The sequence below is a fragment of the Equus caballus genome, chromosome 2 (assembly GCF_041296265.1).
Source record: "Equus caballus isolate H_3958 breed thoroughbred chromosome 2, TB-T2T, whole genome shotgun sequence".
Taxonomy (NCBI): Eukaryota; Metazoa; Chordata; class Mammalia; order Perissodactyla; family Equidae; genus Equus; species Equus caballus.
This window is the reverse complement of record NC_091685.1, coordinates 29124118-29143328: the sequence shown is the minus strand read 5'-3', so window position 1 is coordinate 29143328 and position 19211 is coordinate 29124118. Positions and strand designations below refer to the sequence as shown.

The 19211-nt window shown below is 48.4% G+C and overlaps 1 protein-coding gene across 1 annotated transcript; it reads right to left on the bottom strand.

The window, feature by feature from the left end:
• Positions 1-209: 209 nt before the first annotated feature.
• On the bottom strand, positions 210-9356 carry ZNF683 (zinc finger protein 683). Its single transcript, XM_070250793.1, is given in 9 exon segments — positions 210-300; positions 303-600; positions 1609-1737; positions 2836-3530; positions 4935-5139; positions 5792-5919; positions 7065-7189; positions 9070-9148; positions 9281-9356. Coding segments are annotated over 8 exon segments (1680 nt in total). The 5' UTR covers positions 9096-9148; positions 9281-9356; the 3' UTR covers positions 210-226.
• Between the last annotated feature and the right edge of the window lie 9855 nt (positions 9357-19211).

The following is a 19211-nucleotide window of genomic DNA, read 5'->3' as shown; positions in this document are numbered from 1 at the left end:
GCTGAGATGGAGGGCCTGGTCCCCAACAGGCCCCAGACAGGAAGTGGAACCCCAATGCCCTCAGAGGTAGATGGCTGCAGGCACCCACCCTTGCACAGGCAGCACAGGCTCTTCTTGGCTGTCTCCTGACCTGCTCCCAGGTGGGGTGTGAGGTCTGGCAGATACATGGTGGCTTCCTCCTCCACTGTTGAAGCTCAGGAGGCCTCGACTCATCAGAGAAAATCCTTTAATTGCTCTGCCCCTCCCCCCTCCCCAGGGAAGTCCTGGCACCATTGGTCAGGCTGGTTGCCCTTGCTTTCTCTGCGATGCCAAGGTCATCTTGACCTTGTCCACATCCCAGCCCATCTGCCTCTCTGATGGAGCTGCCACAAGATCTCGTTCCCCCTGGTGCCATCGGGCAAGGCAGGCAAGAGACTCCAGGGGCAGGTGGGTGTGGGCTAGGCCACAAGGCTGTGGGGCATGCAGCCGATGGTGCAGCTTCAGGTGAACGTGCTGGGTGAAGCGACTCAGGCAGACACTGCACTGGAAGGGCCGGGCCCCTGAGTGCAGGCGCAGGTGGGTCTTGAGGTTGCTGGAGCTGCTGAACCGCTTGTGGCACATCTGATGAGAATGGGCACTGGTGTCAGCTCTGCTCAGGATCTCTGCTCCTCCCCCACATCTTGGAAACATCCTATCGCCACCTCCCTGTAATGCAGGCTTGGAAGCTTTCCCCTGATGATTTCTCCCTGGGACCCACAGAGTCTGGCATGTTGGAGCCAGGCAGACCTGCGTTAGTACCCTGGTTCTTTTACTTCCTGTGTGACCTTCTATAGGTGACTTCCCCTCTCTGAGCCTTGCTCTCCTTATTGGCAATGTGCGACTATTAATACCTAACCTCATAAGTATGGTGGACTGAATAAGATAATAGCAGACAACCCTTGTGCGTGGGGCTGCAGCTTCAGCGGGCGTAATTAACATTTACTAGAGCTGCCACATGCCAGGAATTGATCTCACATAGATTTCCCAAGTACTAGTAACTCCTATATTACAGTGGGAAAGCAGAGGCTCAGAGGAGTGAAGCTACTACCCAAAGGTCACACAGCAAGTTAGAGGCAGAGCTAGGATTTGAACCCAGGTAGCCAGACTCATAACCACTACGTTGCTTTCCTTTCTGCCTCCGAAAACAGGGAGAGTCCCTACCTGTCTGACCTTCTAAGGGACATGGTGAGGCTCAAAGGGGCAGGGTGCTAACACTGAGCTCTTGTTATACATAGTGCTTGTATATTTTGCACACACTATGGCATTAACTCCTCCGGCAATGCTGGGAAGTAGGTAATGGGTATCCACTCCCCAGGACCCCCCAACTTCATTATTCTCCCCTCAGAGATGTACATCTCTATTCCCCCCTCCAGGCCCAGGGAGTGACTCCAATATCACATCCTGGCCCTTCCAGGCTGAGGGGGGTCATTTTCAACCCCCTCCACCTACCTCCCCACCCCACTGTCACTTCCTGTCCTGTCTCCACTTTTTCAGGAGGATTGGGGAATGGAGGCTACAGGTGCCATTCCCCCAGGGCCTGGAGCTCCTCACCAGCCTGCACGAGCACAGGGGAGGGGAGTAGGGTCTCACCGGGCACTTGTGGGGCCGCTCCCCAGTATGTACCAGGTGGTGCTTCTGCAGGTGGGCGAGCTGGGTGAAGCTCTTCTGGCACAGGGCACACTGGAACGGGCGCTCCCCACTGTGCACACGCAGATGGACCTGAGCCAGGTGTGGGAGAAAAGCTGCCAACTGCCCAGAGGCCCCCAGCAGGGCCAGGGATCCTCTCTGAATCTCTACCCACAGCCCCACAGGATCCCTTTTTGACATCAGAGACTCTCAATCCCCTTTCCTCCCTATCACCCACCTCAGGGCCTCTCTACCACTCCCCAGGATCCCCCTTCTCTTTCTGCAGCCCTGCAGGAGGGGAGAAGGCCAGGTAAGGGGTACCCCATGTATATATATCCTGAGCAGTGCTTCTCAAAGGGTGGTCCACAGACCAGCAACATCAGCATCACCTGGGAGCATGTTATAAAAGCAGATTCTCAAGCCCCACCCCAGACCAGCTGCATTAAAATCTCTGGGGCTGGGCCCTAGGAATCTGCATGTTCACTAGCTCTCCAGGTAGTTTAAGGCTCATTAAAGTTTAAGAGCTCATGCCCTAGAGGATCCAGAAGGGCCCTTCCCTGATAACCACAACTTTTCCTTAACTTCAGCGGTTGCCAACTTGCGCATAGCTTTCAGTCTTTGCTCACACACAGAGATGCGCCCATGGTCGCCCCCTGCTGGGCACTGCCGATGGTGACACCAACAGCACCGGGGCTGGTTTGTGGGATCCCACTTGAAAAACGCTGGTTGTCGGGTCTGTGGTCTAGACTCAGTGAGTCTCAGTGAAATCTGCCTGTTTGTTCCCCCACCTGACTTTCCAAGAAATAAACAAGAGGAGGCTTAAACTGGGAATCCAAAAAGCATGGTTGTTCAGGAAAGGGCTTTGCACTAGATGCTGAAAGACTGAGATCAAGGCCTACCTCCACTATTAAATCAAATTGATCCCGGGCAAACCCTTCCCATTAGGGGCCTCAGTTTCTCTATTTTTAACTTAAATGAAATGGTCTCATGGACAGTCTTTTAGGGTGGAGCGGACTTGGGTGGCCATTTTATCCTGTATCTCCTCTCTACAGTCGTGAAACTGAGGGACCATCAAATGGACCATCCTAGAGGCTGCTCAGGAGTTCCTTCTGGCTTTAAGGTTCTTGATCAGGAAGCAGAAGCAGGATGGGAAGGGGGTCATTGAAGAATGCCTAGAGGGACAGCAGATACCTTGAGGTTGGAGAGCTGACCGAAGCTCTTGCCGCACACATTGCAATCGTACAAGATTTTGCCATTCTCTTTCTTCAGCGGGTAAGGCAGGGCTGTGGTGCCCGCCCGGAAGCCCGGTGGGGCCCGCTTTGCTGGAGCTACCTCGCCAGCACGCTCCAGCCCTGGGGAGTAGGGCCTGGCAGCTCCAGGGCCTGGATTCCTGGTCTGGGAGGGTTGAGTTTGGCCAGGGTCTTGGGAGGTCCCTGGGTAGGGATGCAGGGTCTCCCCAGGGGCACTGTGGGGCCCAGGGTCATTGACAGTCATCAGCAAGCTGGGCATAGCCATGGTGGGATAGGAGGTGTCTTGGGGCAGCATGAAGAAGGGAGGAAATGGGAGAGAAGGTAGGGCCCCATAGGTGAACAGGTAAGGTGGAGGCAGGAGAAGTGGGTATGCAGGATAGAAAGGGTGGAGATGGAATGGGAGTTCTTTGGAGCTGGGAGCAAGCAGGCGGCAGGAGCAGAAAGCCAAGGGGCTGGGGCTCCCTCCATTCTGCCAGGGAGTTGGGGAAGAGCTGTTGTGAAGAGGGAAGGATGGGCAGGAGGCCCCTTTGCCATCTCTTTCTGGTCGGCTTCCCATCTTGTCTCTGCTCTGAGGGTACTTAGCTGTGAGTTTCTGGTCATCGGTAGAGTCAGCATGTGGCCCTGGTGACTGGTGCTCTGAGCAGGAAAGGGAAGACGGTCAGTGCCCCCCAGCATGGGGTAAAGTTCTGCTCCCCATCTACCCTGCCCAGCCCAGGGTTGGGAGAGGACTCTAGCCTGCAAGCCTGCTGGGCGACTTGGGCAAGGCGTTTTCTCTCTCTGGGCTTTCCTGGTCTGCAATTGCACTTGCCAATAAAAGTGGCTAGTATTTGTGCCATGCTTAACAATTCTAGGGCGAGAAAATGGCTCAAGAAGCCTATTAGACAGTGAGGTGGAACAGTCAAGTGGTCAGTTGGATAAAGTGCTGTGGAGTTTAATGGAGAGGTCTGAGCCAGAGACAAATTTGGGTGCCATGGGCCCAAATGAGATCACATAAGGGTGACACCAGATCTACTGTGTCCAAAATGGTAGCCGCTAGATGCATATGACTACATTTAAATTAATTAAAGTAAGTACAATAAAAAGTTCAGTTTCTCTGTTGCACTAGCCACATTTAAAATGCTCAATAGGTATGATATTAGACAGCACAATATAGAACATTTCTATTATTCCAGGAAGTTCCATCAAACAGTGCTACGCTAGATAAAGAGAACAAGAGAGGAGAGAAGGAAAGAAGAGGGAAGGGGGAGGAGCAAAGAGGAGGAGAAAGGGGAGAGGAGGGAAGGGAAGACGGCTCTGGACTGAGTTCTGGAGCGTGGGAGTATTTAGGAGGTACATAGAGAAGAGCTAGCAAGGGAGACAGATGCCACGCCACAGCCAGTGAGGTAGGAGTTAGGCTAGGAGCGATATGGAGTAAGATATTAAAAAGAAAATAATTTTGAAAAGTAGATTGCTTGGATCCTCATTTATTCACTCAACCAACTCTACTGAGCTGTGTCACTCTGTGCTCTGTGCTGGGGAAATAAAGGACACGGCAGCATAGTGCCTGCCCTACAGGAGGTCACAGTCATGTATGGAAATGGTGGATTACAACGCGACAAACCTAGAATGCAGGTATAGTGAGAGCCTGTTTTTATAGAAGAAGAAACTGGCCTCAGTGGTGTGCCCGAGGTCATAGAGCTAGAAAGGCAGAACCAGGGCTCCCTCGCCAGCCCCCTGACTCCCAGTCAGTGCTCCTGTCTTATAATAAAGACCCCTCCGTCTCAAATGTTCCAGGCCATCCTGTATCCCCAGGACTTTGGCTACGCCTACACCAGATCCCACACCCATGTCTGAGAAAGCCACTGCCCAACTTCTCATCGCCACCTTGAAAGACCCCTGCGTCACCAGGCCAGAACTCTAGGCTAAAATGTGGAAGTAAGGGGTGCCTGAGGCTCTGTCCTCACCAGTGACACTGGGTCCCCTCCTACTCTGGTCAGGAAACCTAACAGTTCCCCCCACCTCCAACCTCCACCAAGGTGCAAACCCATGCCCTGGGCTTACTCGTGCTCAAGGCGTTCTCTTTGAGACTTTGTGGGGCTGTGCCCAGGGGTGCCGGCTGCAGGGCACACAGGTATAGGTCCAGGCCCTGGGGACAGGCCAGCAGGGCAGACCTGGCCAATGCCCACGGCAAGGGGCACAGCCAGCTGGCACAGGACAGGCCATGGGCATCCACTGTATCTGGAAGTGACCTGCGGGCTGGGAAAACCTGGAGGGCAGGGGGCAAGGGGCTTGGGGGCTGGGGGCTGGGACTCCTGAGTCCCTAGGATGTTCCCACCCCTAGTTTGGTTTCCAAAGTGGGAGGAGAAGCTAAGACCCACCACCACCATATCTGTCACTCAAATGGATTCCCCTTCCCTTATCCAAAGATTTCTTTCCCCAGGGACTTTGGCGCCCACCCTAAGATTGCCCTCCTGCTGCCCCCTAGAACCCCTTGCCTGGTCCTGTTCTCCCTTCCACCCTCCTTTCCCAGCCACCCTGGTCCCATCGTGTCTCAAACCATCCACTGTGTTTTGAATGGAGCCAAGGTAAACTTGGAGAAAATCTTCATCAAAGACTGTAAACCTCAGAGGATGGCCCTGAGCCTCACTCCCCCTAAGGCCCAGGCCATGGTCATACAGCCAAGCCTCCTTCGTGGCCCAGTCCCTTCTCATGTCCCACAGGAGAATCTGACCCCTGGCACGTGGGAGAGGGTCTCTGGCACCTCAGGGGCACGTCCCCATGACGTGCCAGGGCAGGAGTGCTCAGGAGCAGGGGATGATGGGAATCTAGGTCCCTTCAGATTTCCCCCAGTTCCTCCTAAGGTCCCCTCCCTCCTTAAGCAGGCTGGTCTCAAAGATGGGGCTGGGACCCCACCTTACCTGGTTGCCTTGGCAGAGCTGGAAGTCCAGGCTGGGGGACAGGGAGCCCCTTGTGCTCCCCAGGGTCTTGGTCTTATGGCAACAACCCAATTCTGGAGCGGGTTCCCTTTTTATGCCCCCATTACCTGCTGGGAAGACAGGTCAGTCACAGATTGCCAGTGAAGGTCCTCCAGATAGGACCCTGGATTCTAGGGCTGGCTCTTCCACTAAACCATCGTGTGATCTTGAACCAGTCACCACCCCTCCTGGCCTCAGTTTCCCTATCTGCAAAATGGGAAGGTTGGACTGGCTGATGTGTCAGGACTTTCTCAGTGCTGATATTTGGAAGCCAACAACGCTTTCCTAGTAGGTGCAGGAAGAGGATTGAATGGAGACTAGCCAATCAGAGACGAGGAGAAAAGCTAGCCTGATCCCCATCCCTGGGGAAGAGAGGAGAGAAGGTCCTCATGGAGGTTACTTCCAAGTGAGCTCAGAAATCTCGGGGAGCATTCTAGACTTCCTCAGGGCCACAGGGAATTGAGAAGCCACTCCCTTCTACACTGGGCAGGACTCATGACTCTCCCAACCACAGACTCCCCACCGAGGGGTGCCCCTGCATCCTGGCTTCTCCACACAACTTTTCTGGGCAGCTGAGGGAGCCCCTGTGTCCTGCCACTCAGACTGCCCAGGCTGAGATCCCTCGCCAGGGACAGTCTGAGAGAGTGGGCCAAGAGTCCCCAGGTCCCCTGACTGGCCTGGCAGGAAGACGCCCTGAGTGCTCAGCTGGCTGTCTGCTTAGTTAGTACCAGCTTCTTGGCCATCTTTCATTGGAGGCCACACAGCACAAGGATCACCTCAGCTCAGCAAATGCCCCAGGGTCCCCCAGTCCCCCAGGAACTACCCTTCTCTCTCTAACACCAGGTGCCCCTCGAACCCTCGCACCCTCCCTCAGCACAGCACCCTCACTCCGGCGTCTCAGCCCTCCAAAACCCAGGATCCTACCCTCCTTCCCGACTCCTCCTAACCCTGCCCCAGTCTCAAGACAAATACCCCGAAAGGAGGGGCCGCCTGCGTGTGGCTATTCACCTGGCTCTGCAGAAGTCCCCTCTGGCTGGGGAAGGAAGAGGTGGGCAGGCGGGCAGCTGCTGCCTGGGGCTGAGGCCTCAGTGGGTGTGAGAGATGACAGGAAGATGCTACATTTGAAGTTGCCACAAATAGGAAGAGGGGGGCAGGCAGGCAGGCTGGGGCCTTGCAAGAACTGACAAGGGGGAGCCTCCCACCAGCCTTTACCTACCTGTGGCAACTCTCCAGGCCAATGTGATTTCTGGACCGCCATGAACTGGGACTTCTGGAATTTCAGTATGTGGGAGCAGGGTGGGATGAGGGTTGCTATCTCTGGTTCTCGGGGAACCTAGATGGCTGAACAGTAGATGGACAGAGGGCTCAAAGGCTGGAGCTGGAGTCCTTCTGGGGACAGGGGCCCAGCTGAGACAGAGATGGGCAGTGATGATGACAAGGAAGACAGTGGTGGTGATGGTAGGGACAGGAACAGGCAGAGACAAGAGCAGGCAGCATAGGATACAGGGTGAGACAGAGAAGAGAGCAGGAACCTGATCTCACAGAGCAGAGGCCCAGGAGGCAGCAAACACATCTTCCTCCTCATTGTCCCATCTTTGCTCTCCCTATCCTGGGATATCCTTTCTCTAATCCAGAGAGAGCACTGAGGACCCAACAGGACAAGAGATAATCCAAGGACACAGTAAAATGCTTGTAAGGCATGACTAGGTATCAAAAGGGAGGTCTCTTAGGCCAGGAAGCTGCTTTTTAGAGGGAGCAATTGCATTATTCCTGTGAGCAGGAGAAGATGCAACACCCCTGGGGCCTCACAGAAATTCTGCCCAGTTGATGTGTCCACATTGCACAGTGTCTGGCCCAGTGTGACACAGCCCCAACCCGTCATCAAACTCCACCCCAGCCATGCCACCCATGTGGCCTGGGACACACAGGGACATCTCAGACTTTTCACCATGGGCCAGGGACATATTATTGAAGTTTCTCTACCAGCTCAGCCTCTGGCTAGTACTCACCTCTGCTGTGGCCTCCATCTCCTCCTGTCATAATTATTTGCCCACGTAACTGACCCCTATGTGACTGTGAGTGTCTCAAGGACAGGGACTACTGTCTATTCATTTTTGTTTCTCATGTAGACATTTATTAGGGTTTTTGGGTGCCCAGCATCTGGAAGCTTTTTCCCCACAGGAGTCTGGAGGGAGGTAGAAAGCAGCTCCCACTATAAATGCCAAAATGGCCACATGTTTGATTCCAATCTGCCTGCCCCAGGACATGATATGGACACATGAAAAGGACCAGGTCAATTGGATGCCCTCATCCAGACTGTGACTCAGAAGCCAGCCCAGAGGTGGCGGGTCAGTGGAGACTCCATATTGCAAATGGTGCCACATCAGCTTCCAGGGTGGCAGAAGAGAGAAGTGTTCAGAGGGGGTTGCAGAGCCCTCTCTGTGTTGGTCCTGGGGCTCCAAGCCCCTGTTGACCCAGCTTGTTCTCCAAGCCTGGCTCTGCAGCTCTCACAGACCTTCTGTGTGCTTCCCCAACATCTTTTAAATGAATTCCTTTTATCCTTAAATCCTCCTGAAATGGTTTCTGTAGCTTACAACCAAGAATCCTGCATTATGCATGCCCCGAATAGAAGATGAAACAACAGGGCTCAGGCTGGAATATTCCAAGAATCAGGGTAGATAGCTACCTTTACAAAGAGCTTACTATGTGCCTGGCCCTGTGCTAGGGGCTGCATAAGCTTTATCTCATTTAATCTTCACAATAAGCCTGTGTGGTTGGTTTTATCATCTGCATGATGAAGGAACAGAAGCTAAGAGAGAGTAAGCAATTCACCCAGGCATACAGCAAGTAGCCAAGAACTCTCTAGTGCTAATCGTCAGATTCCACTGTCTCTTGGCCATGTCAGCCCACCTGCTCTGCTTCATTTCTGCCCCTCATGCTCCCTACCGACGTGTGTTCACAGTGCCCAGATGGCCCTCCCCAGCCTTGCTCCCCTTTCCCAGCTGCCCTCTTAGTATCCTTAAGATTAGTGGAGGAGCTCCTCCTATGGCACCCCTTGCTCTCTTGGTCCACAAAACTCCACTCCCCAAAAGCTAGAGCCCTGACTCTCAGGCCACTAGCCCGCCTCTCCTACTGTCTTGCTGGAATCACAAGGGAGCAAGAGTCTCGCTGGGCACCCACAGAATAACCTGCTCACATCTCTGATGAGGATTCACACACACCTTTGGCTTCCATCTGCCAACTCCATTCCCTCCTGGCATCACACTCTGCTCCCAACTCTCAGAAAAGTCTGTACAACCTCTTGGTTAAACAAAAAAGGAAATGACCTTGGAGATGTCCAGGTCTTCAATCTCTGAAAGGCCTGGCTAGGAATGTCCTGGGTGGTGTGCCGAGAACACAGTCACTCAAGTTCCTACCCAAAACAGCCTCTACCTGCCAACCCCTTCTCCCATCTCCTAGGCCCTGCCAGGTCCTCTGTCCTGTCAGCCCCCAAGTCCATTGTGATGTCACCAGCCTAACTCTGACGTCACTATGTCCCACGTCTCCTGGAGAGTAGTACAGGGGTAGGACCGTGGCCTCCTAACCCAGGATGCAGATGAGAGACCCAAGCCAAGGCAAGTCCTCGGTGACCAGAGGGGTCTTGGGAAGTGCTCGTGGAGGGGAAGTAGGGTTGAGGGGCCTTCAGGGATGTGTGGGAGACACTAGGGAGGCCTCTGAAAAGACGCAGCATCTGGAGCATGGAGCAAGAGCTGGAGAGATGGACAGGGGTCCTCAGGCTCCTGGCTCACTGCACACTTACTTTCTTCTTCTTTCTGTTAATTACAAAATAATACGTCCTAGTGGTAAACATTTCAAACAACAGAGAATATAAAGATAAAAAATGGAAGCTTGCCTCCTTCATAATTTCCCAGTGGTTTTTTTATCCATCCAGACATTTATCTATGAAACTACAAACAGGTAAATGGGCTTTTTGATTTTGTTTTTATACAAAAATGGATTATACAATGCATGCTATTCCGCAGCTTTTTCTATCCAACAATCTACTGTGGCCATCATTTCATTCCAGAACATACACATCTGCCTCCTGCTTTTTCCTAACTATATAGTATTCCATTGTGGGGATGGACATAATATGTAGCATCCTTCTATTGGTGGACTCCAATTTTTCCCTGTCCCACACAAGACTGGAAAGGGCCTCCACACAGAGGCAATATGCAGAGAGGTTAAAAATATTAGCTCTCCTGGATTTAATCCCAGCTCTGTGACCTTATGGCAAGTTGCTTAACTTCCCTGTGCCTCTTTCCTCATCTGTCAAATGGGGATAATAACAGTACGTGCCTCACAGGGATCTTTTGGGGATTCCTCAAGATAGTTCATATAAAGCCCTTAGAATGGTTCCTGGCCCAAAGCGAGCACTTGACAAACGTGAGTTTCTGCTACTTTTGTACATCAATCTTTCCCTGGTTAGGCAAGTATCTGCAAGCCAGCTTGCTAAAAGTGTTAAAATGGTGATGGATGTTCCTGGCTCACTTTGGAGGACCAGAAGTTGGGCAGCACGCTTGAAGAGATTAACTCCATTCAGTTTTATTGCTTTATTCATTAACCCCTGGTTGGAGACCACTGCTCTCATCCAACGCAGTCTTGCCCCCACACCAGTCTACACACTGTTATAGTACTAGCTGTTGGCACCTGAGTGCTCACCACGTGCCGGGGACCCTGCGAAGCACTTTGATGTGCTTTTAACTCAGTCAACACAATGACCCTGCAAGATGGATGCTTTTATTCCTGTTTTACAGGTAAGAGATGCAGAAGAAAAGTGACTGGCTCAAGATCACATGACCCAAGTTGAGGCTGCGACCTCCCAGAGGGAAAGGAGAGCTCAGGGAAGAATCGCGGGAGGGAAAGCTGGGAAGAGGTAAAAAGGGCCACAGAGGTGGAGCGGCAGAGTCTGGATTCCCTTCAGGCACTGAAGAAGCCCCAGAAAAATCAGGATTGTCAGAGGCCCAAGTTAAGGACTGGGAAAATAAACTGTGGAATTAGCATCCGGCACCCTGGAAGAACCCCAAGGACCTGTTGTTCATTCCTTCAATCACTCATTCATTCACATATTTATTGATTGCCAGCTATGCAGCAGGCATTGGACTAGTAGCTGGGAATATAGCCCACACGAATATGACTTAGACCTTGGAATTTACAGTCCAGTTATCAGAAGGCTTGGTGGATGTTGCTGAAATAGAAAGTGGTGTGCAACTATCAGGGTTTATTATTATTAGGGTAGGGGTTTGGGAAGAAAAGTAGAGCCAGGGGTGTCAGGTTGGCTGGTGCAATATGAAAGAGAAACAGTGGAACCACAGGCAGAAACCCTATTTCCTCTTTGAAACCTTCAAAAATTTCTCCAATCCATAAGCAACCTTGAGGCCAGCCAGCTGAGTTCCTGGCAAGCTCAGTGCATGGGGTAGCTCTGTTGCACAGATACTTTTGAAGGGCACCAGGTAAGGAGTCCAGGCTGGGAGGGAGTCTGGGAGCATCACTGGTTTAGAGAGTTAAGCAGCTTTATGGGATGTGACTTGGAGCACAGGGTTGAGGGTGGGGAGCTCAGCCCAGTCCACTGTGCTCTCACCTCGCCCCTCCCTGTGGTTGACACCTCCCGCCCTCTGCCTGACACCCACTTATCTTATTTCATCAGACAGCCTGGCTGTCAGTCTATCAGATGTAATGAGTTTGCCTTTGGCTTCACACCCTAGGGTGGGGAGATCCTGAGATAGGGTGCGCCAGCTCTCACATTTGCAGAAGGGGCCTCAAGACTCTTGCATCTTCCTTGCACTCACCTGTGACCGTCCAGTCCTTCTGTGGAAAAAATTGCAAATATGTCTTCAAATGACATCTGAGGTCATCCCACCTTTTCCCTCATCTCAACCAGTCCAAGAGGATAGGAGATAAAAAGAGGTATGCAGCTGGAATTAAAATCCAGTCAAGCTAATATACTCCCACTATGCAAAACTGCCTACGATGTACATGGATGGTTCTTTCCAGCCTTGTGTGAAACAGGTGGAAAAAGTTGGAATCCACCTATGTGTCTGCCATTAGAGGAATGCTACATATTATTTACATCTGTGCAACTGAATACTATGCAGCCAGGAAAAAGCAAGGGGTAAATTTATTGAGCACCTCCTATATGCCAGATCCCTTTACAATCATCTCATTTAGTCTTCCTCAAAATCTTCCAGGGTAGGAATTTGATGTCCCCATTTTACAGATGAACAAAGAAAGACTCAGCAAGGGTAAACTAGGCAGCATCAACTCAAATGTCTACAGCGGCCACATAGTTAACGTAAAGAGGTCCAGAAATAAGTATGGTACAAATGGTACCTGAAACTCAGCCTTGGTGTCAGGATTAACAGGGAGAGGTGGGGACTGAGGCAAACCAGCAAGTGTGGGCCGTTCACCACGTCTCAGCATAAATAGAGGCCAGTGTTGCCAGAGGTTCTGACTTTTCTAGAGAATCTGAAAATCAGGATTTTTATGTGAAATCTCTAGATTTTTTTCTTAAAGTGGTTCAAATGTTTTTAAATAATGTGCATGCCAGTCAGATCTGCATGCCAAATTCAGCTGTCTCTGTCCAAGGTCCCAGAGCTCCAGCCCTTTCCATGTTTACAGCTGTCCCGAAAAGATATGACCCAGATGGCTTCCACCAAACGTTCAAAGAATTAGTGCCAATTCTTTACAACCTCTTCCCAAAAACGGAGGGAACACTTCCTGATTCATTCTTTGAGGCCAGTATTACCCTGATACATAACAAGAAAATGGCAGACAAGGATCTCTATGAATATAGATGCCAAAATCCACAAGAAAATATGAGCAAACAAGCCAGATAGAGAGAAAGACAAACACCATATGGTTTCACTCATATGTGGAAGATAAACAAACACATGGACAAAGAGCACAGATTAGTGGTTACCAGAGGGGAAGGGGTGGGGGAGTGGGTGAAAGCAGTAAAAGGGCACACGTGTGGTGACAGATAAAAACTACTAGAGTATTGGTGGTGAGCATGATGCAGTCTATACAGAAACTGGTATGAAATAATGTACACCTGAAATTACACAATGTTATAAACCAATATGACCTCAATAAAATAATTAAAAGAGATATATATATGAGCAAACAGAATCCAGCCCCACAAAAGAAGGATTATATACCATGACCAAGTGGGATTTATACCAGAAATGGTTTAACATCCAAAAGTCAGTTAACATAATACACTATATCAATAGAATAAAGGAGAAAAGTCACAAGATCATCTCACGCAGAAAATGCGCTTGACAAAATCCAACACCCTTTCAGGATAAAAACACTCACCCAACTGGAAAAAGGGAACTTCCTCATCCTAACAAAAGGCATCTACGAAAAGCACACGGCCGATGTCTTAATGGTGAAAGTCTTGTTGCTTTCCCTCTCGGATCAGGAGCAGGACAAGGATATCCACTCTCACCGCTTCTATTCAACATTGTCCTGGAGGTTTTAGCCAGGGCAATTTGGCAAGAAAAAGAAGTGAAAGGCATCCAGGGGCCGGCCCGGTGGTGCAGCGGTTAAGTTCGCACGTTCTGCTTCTCGGCGGCCCGGGGTTCGCTGGTTCGGATCCCGGGTGCGGACAGGGCACCGCTTGGCACGCCATGCTGTGGTAGGCATCCCACATATAAAGTAGAGGAAGATGGGCATGGATGTTAGCTCAGGGCCAGTCTTCCTCAGCAAAAAGAGGAGGACTGGCAGTAGATAGCTGAGAGCTAATCTTCCTCAAAAAAAAAAAAAACCACAAAAAAAAAAAAAAAAGAAAGGCATCCAGATTGAAAAAGAAGAAGTAGACCCAGCCCTGATGGCCTAGAGGTTAAAGTTGAGTGTGCTCCACTTCGGCAGCCCAGGTTTGGTTCCTGGGCATGGAACCACACCACTCATCTGTCAGTAACCATGCTGTGGCGGTGGCTTGCATAGAAGAACCAGAAGAACTTACAACTATACAGAACTATGTACTGGGGCTTTGAGGGGGGGAAAAAAGGAAGAAAAAAGGAGAAAGATTGGTAACAGATGTTAGCTTGGGGCAAATCTTCCCCTGCAAAAATAAATAAAAATTAAAAGGGGCCAGCCCAGTGGCATAGTGGTTAAGTTTGCGCACTCTGCTTTGGTGGCCCAGGGTTTGCAGGTTCAGATTCCAGGAACGGACCTAGCACTGCTCATCAAGCCATGCTGTGCTGGCATCCCATATAAAATAGAGGAAGATTGGCAAGAGAAGTTAGCTCAGGGCCAATCTTCCTCATCAAAAAAAAATTCAATAAAAAAATACACAAAAGAAGTAAAACCATTTCTCTACACAGATGACATGGTCTTATATGTAGAAAATCCTAAGGAATCGACAAAAACCTGCTGGAACTAATAAATATGTTCAGCAAGTTTGCAGGATATAAGATCAACAAACATCACTGAGAAAACTGGATACCTACATGCGAAGTTCTCACACCATGTACAAAACTAACTCAAAATGGATCATTGACTTAAGTGTAAGAGCTAAAACAATGAAACTCTTAGAAGAGGGGCCGGCCCTGTGGCCGAGTGGTTAAGTTCGTGCACTCCACTTTGGTGGCCCAGGGTTTGGATCTTGGGCGAGGTCATGGCACCACTCATTAGGCCATGTTGAGGTGGCATCCCACATGCCACAACTGGAAGGACCCCCAACTATAATATACAACTATGTACTTGGGGGATTTGGGAGGAAAAAGCAAGAAAAAAAAAAAAGGAAGATTGGCAACAGTTGTTAGCTCAGGTGCCAATCTTTAAAACAAAAAAGGAAACTCTTAGAAGAAAATATAGGAACAAATTTTTGTGAACTTGGGTTTGTCAAAACCTTCTTGGATGCAAAGCCAAAAGCATAGGCAACAAAAGAAAAAATTAGGTAAATTAGACTTTATAAAATTAAAAACTTTTGTGATTCAAAGGATTCCATCAAGAAAGGAAAAGATTAGGATGGCTATAATTTTTTTTAAAAAAAGGAAAATAATAAGTGTTGGCAAGGATGTAAAGACATCGGGACACTCATCCATTATTGGTGGGCGTGCAAAATGGCTCAGCTGCTGTGGAAAACAGTTTGGTGGTACCTCAAAGAATTGCCATATAACCCAGAATTCCACTCCTAGGCATAGACCCAAAAAAATCGAACACATGTATGGAAACAAGTACATGTACATGCGCACTGCTATGTGTACAGCAACACTATTCATGATAGCCAAAAGGTAGAAATAGTCCAAATGTCCATTAACAAATTAATGGATAAATAAATTGTAGTATATATATGCAATGGAATATTATTCATGCATTAAAAAGGAATGAGGTACGGATACATATTACAGCATGAACGAACCTCCAAAACACTATGCTGAGTGAAAGAAATCAGACACCAAAAGGTCACATATCATATGAGTCCATTTTTTCCACTTTTTTTTGGTTAAGATTATGATAGTTTACAACCTTGTGAGATTTCAGTTGTACATTGTCGTTAGTCATGTTGTGGGTGCACCACTTCACCCTTTGTGCCCTCCCCCACCCCCCCTTTCCCCTGGTAACCACTGACCAGTTCTCCTTGTCCATATGTTAACTTCCACCTATGAGTGGAGTCACATGGAGTTCGTCTTTCTCTATGAGTCCATTTTCATGAGCGTGTAGAATAGATAATCCATTGAGATGGCAGACTGCTCGTCGCCAGGGGCTGAGGGGAAGAGGGACTGGAGGGGAACTGCTTAATGGGTAAAAGGTTTTACTGTGGAGCTTTAGAAATGTCCTGGACTGGTGGTGTTTGCACAAACTATGTATGTACTGAAGGCTAGTGAATTATTCACTTTATTTTTTTATTTTTTATTTTTTTAAAGATTTTGTTTTTCCTTTTTCTCCCAAAGCCCCCCGGTACATAGTTGTGTATTTTTAGTTGTGGGTCCTTCTAGTTGTGGCATGTGGGATGCCCCCTCAACATGGCCTGATGAGCGATGCGATGTCCGTGCCCAGGATCCAAACCGGCAAAACCCTGGGCCGCCGAAGCAGAGCATGCGAACTTAACCACTCGGCCATGGGGCCGGCCCCTGAATTGTTCACTTTAAAATGGCTAACGTTGAGGGCCAGTCTGGTGGCGTAGTGGTTAAGTTCATGCACTCTGCTTCGACAGCTCAGGGTTCACAGGCTCAGATCCTGGATGCAGACCTACGCACTGCTTATCAAGCCATGCTGTGGCAGATGTGCCACATAGAACATAGAGGAAGATGGGCACAGATGTTAGCTCGGAGCTAATCTTCCTCAGCAAAAAAAAAAAAAAAAAGGTGAATTTTATGTTATGTGAATTTTACATCAATGAATTTTTTTAAAAGAAAGTGAAGAGACAACACACAGAATGGGAGAAAATATTTTCAAATTATATATCTGATAAGGAACTTGTATCCAGAATATATAAACAACTCTTAAAACTCAATAATAAATGACAAATAACCCAATTACAAAATGGGCAAAAGATATGAATGGACATTTCTCCAGAGAAGATACACAGATGGCCAATAAACACACACACAAAAAGCTCAACATAATGAGTCATTAGGGAAACGCAAATCAAAACCACAATGAATTACCATTTCACACCCACTAGGATGGTTACAATTTTTTTTAAAAAATATGGTGAGAAGACAAGTATCGGTGACAATGTGGAGAAATTGGAACCTTTATACGTTGCTGGTGGGAATGCAAAATGGTGTAGCCACTGTGGAAAACAGTTTAGTGGCTCCTCAAAAAGTTAAACAGAGAGTTACCATATGACCCAGCAATTCTACTCTTAGATATATCTACCCAAGAGGACTGGAAACATATGTTCATGAGAAAACTTGTACATGAAAGTTCATAGCAGCATTAGTTATAATAGCTAAAAAGCGAAAACAACTCAAATGTTCATCAACTGATGATGGATAGACAAAATGTGGTATATGTGCACAATGAGACATTCTTCATCCATTAGAAGGAATGAAGTACTGATGCGTGCTACCATACAAACACTGCAAACGTTGTGTTAGATGGAAGGAGCTAGTCGCAAAGGTGAAGTATTGTATGATTCCATTTATATGAAATGTCCAGAATAGATAAATCTATGAAGACGGAAAGTAGATTAGTGCTTACCTAGGGCTGAGGGTTCTGGGGGGGAGAGGGAAGTGCCTGCTTTTGGTGTGATGAAGATGTTCTGAAATAGATCACGGTGGTTGCACAACTCCAAATATACAGTCATACATCACTTGATGCGGATACGTTCTGAGAAATGCATCATTAGGCGATTTCGTCGTCGTGCAAACATCACAGAGTATACCTACACAGACACAGATGGCATAGCCTAGTACATCCCTGGGCTATATAGTACCAATCTTATGGGACCACTGTGGTATGTGCAGCCCGTCCTTGAATGAAACATCGTTATGCGGTGTATGACTCTACTAAAACCCACTGAACTGCACACTTCAAAGGGCTGTCTTAAAGCTGGGAAAAAAGAGACGAGGATGCTCTTGCTTTCCTACTGCTGGAGTACCTTCCTGGAGTTTCCCATAAATGCCTCCTGCTGGACTGGGAGCTCCAAGAAAGGAGTGCTCAAGTGAGGTTTCCATTAAAACCTAAATGTCTGCATCCCACACCATCAACCTAAGGAGATGTGAGCAAGAATAGGCCGTGAGCACAATTCAACGCACAGGCTCGCATTGGCCGAAATGGCGGCTCGGCACTCGACATCCTTTGTTCCCTTCCTGTACTGCACAGGTGGAAAGTGAAAAAAACCTTGTTCCCTGGACTTCCTTGCAGCTAGGACTCTGGGGTGTGAACGTGGATACATTTGGGTGAGATTTGGGAGGTGAAAGTGAAGTGGTCAAAGGTTCTAGGTCAGCTATTTTTGCAACAGTGTCAGCAGAGGGCCTAAGGTCAAGGTTTGGGCTTTTTTTTTTTTCTGGTGTGGCTCTAGCATAGGTCTGGAGCCAACAGTTACAGATTCTCCACCTTTCTGAGTGTAGCAAAGAGAGCAGCTCCCTTGGCTGGTCAGTTTTGTGGAGTTGTTCTGGAGTTATGTCCGGAGGCCTCATCCAGAACCAGCTCCCTGTCCCTTCCAGGTATTTTGGAAGCACTTAATGCCCTGTGTTACATCCCTTCCCACTTGGCAATAGCAGTTTATCTTATCTGCAGCTGAGTCCTGATGAATATGCCCGCTTTGCCCAAGTGGTCTTGCATGAAATTTAACAGCTCTGAGCCTCCATTTCCTCATCTTTAGAATGGAAGTAAGAATTCCTCACTGAGGATTAAATCTGAAATATTTTAAGTACCTAGTGCACTACAGTAGTCCTCCCTTAGCCACAGTTTTGCTTTCTGTAGTTTCAGTTACCCACTGAAAATACTAAATGGAAAATTCCAGAAATAAACAATTTATAAGTGTTAAATACTTATATTTAAATATATTTATTTATTTTATTTATTTATATTTATTTATTAAATACCTATATTTTAAATACTTATATTTACTTAGCATGCCATACTGAGTAGCATGATTAAATCTCGTGCCATCCAGTTCCATCCAGCCCAGACGTGGATCATCCGTTTGCCCAGTGTATCCATGCTGTAGAAGCTACCTGCCATTAGTCACTTAGTAGCTGGCTTGGTTATCAGGTTGACTGTTGCAGTATCACAGCGCTTGTATTTAACTAACCCTAATTTTACTTAATAATGGCCCCAAAGCACAAGAGTAGTGATGCTGGCAATTCGGACATGCCAAAGAGAACTTATAAAGTGCTTCCTTTAAGTGAAAAGGTGGAAGTTCTCAACTTGATAAAGATAGAAAAAAAAATTGTATGCTGGGGTTGCTAAGATCTACAGTAACTTTTATTACAGTATAGTTATTATTTTATTTTATTGTGTTATTGTGGTTAATTTCTTATTGTGCCTAATTTATAAATTAAACTTTATCATAGGTACCTATGTATAGGAGAAAACACATTGTATATAGGGTTCAGGACTATCTATGGCTTCAGGCATCCACTGGGGGTCCTGGAACACATTCCCCAGGGATAAGGGGGGACTACTACACTTGACCATAGTTTCATGAACTGAGCTATTTTTGGTTATTTTATCAGGAGTCCTCACAGTTTGTACCCCTGTGAGACACAAGACAGACCCAGTCTTCATCATCCTTCCTCCCAGAAGTCTGCCTGATCTTTCCTAACTCTGAATCCTTAAAACTCAGAGCCAAGCAGTGTAGGTCTAATTGTGTCAGCTCTGAGAGACCGGGGCAGGGGAAAGGCCACCAGGTTTGGACTTGGAC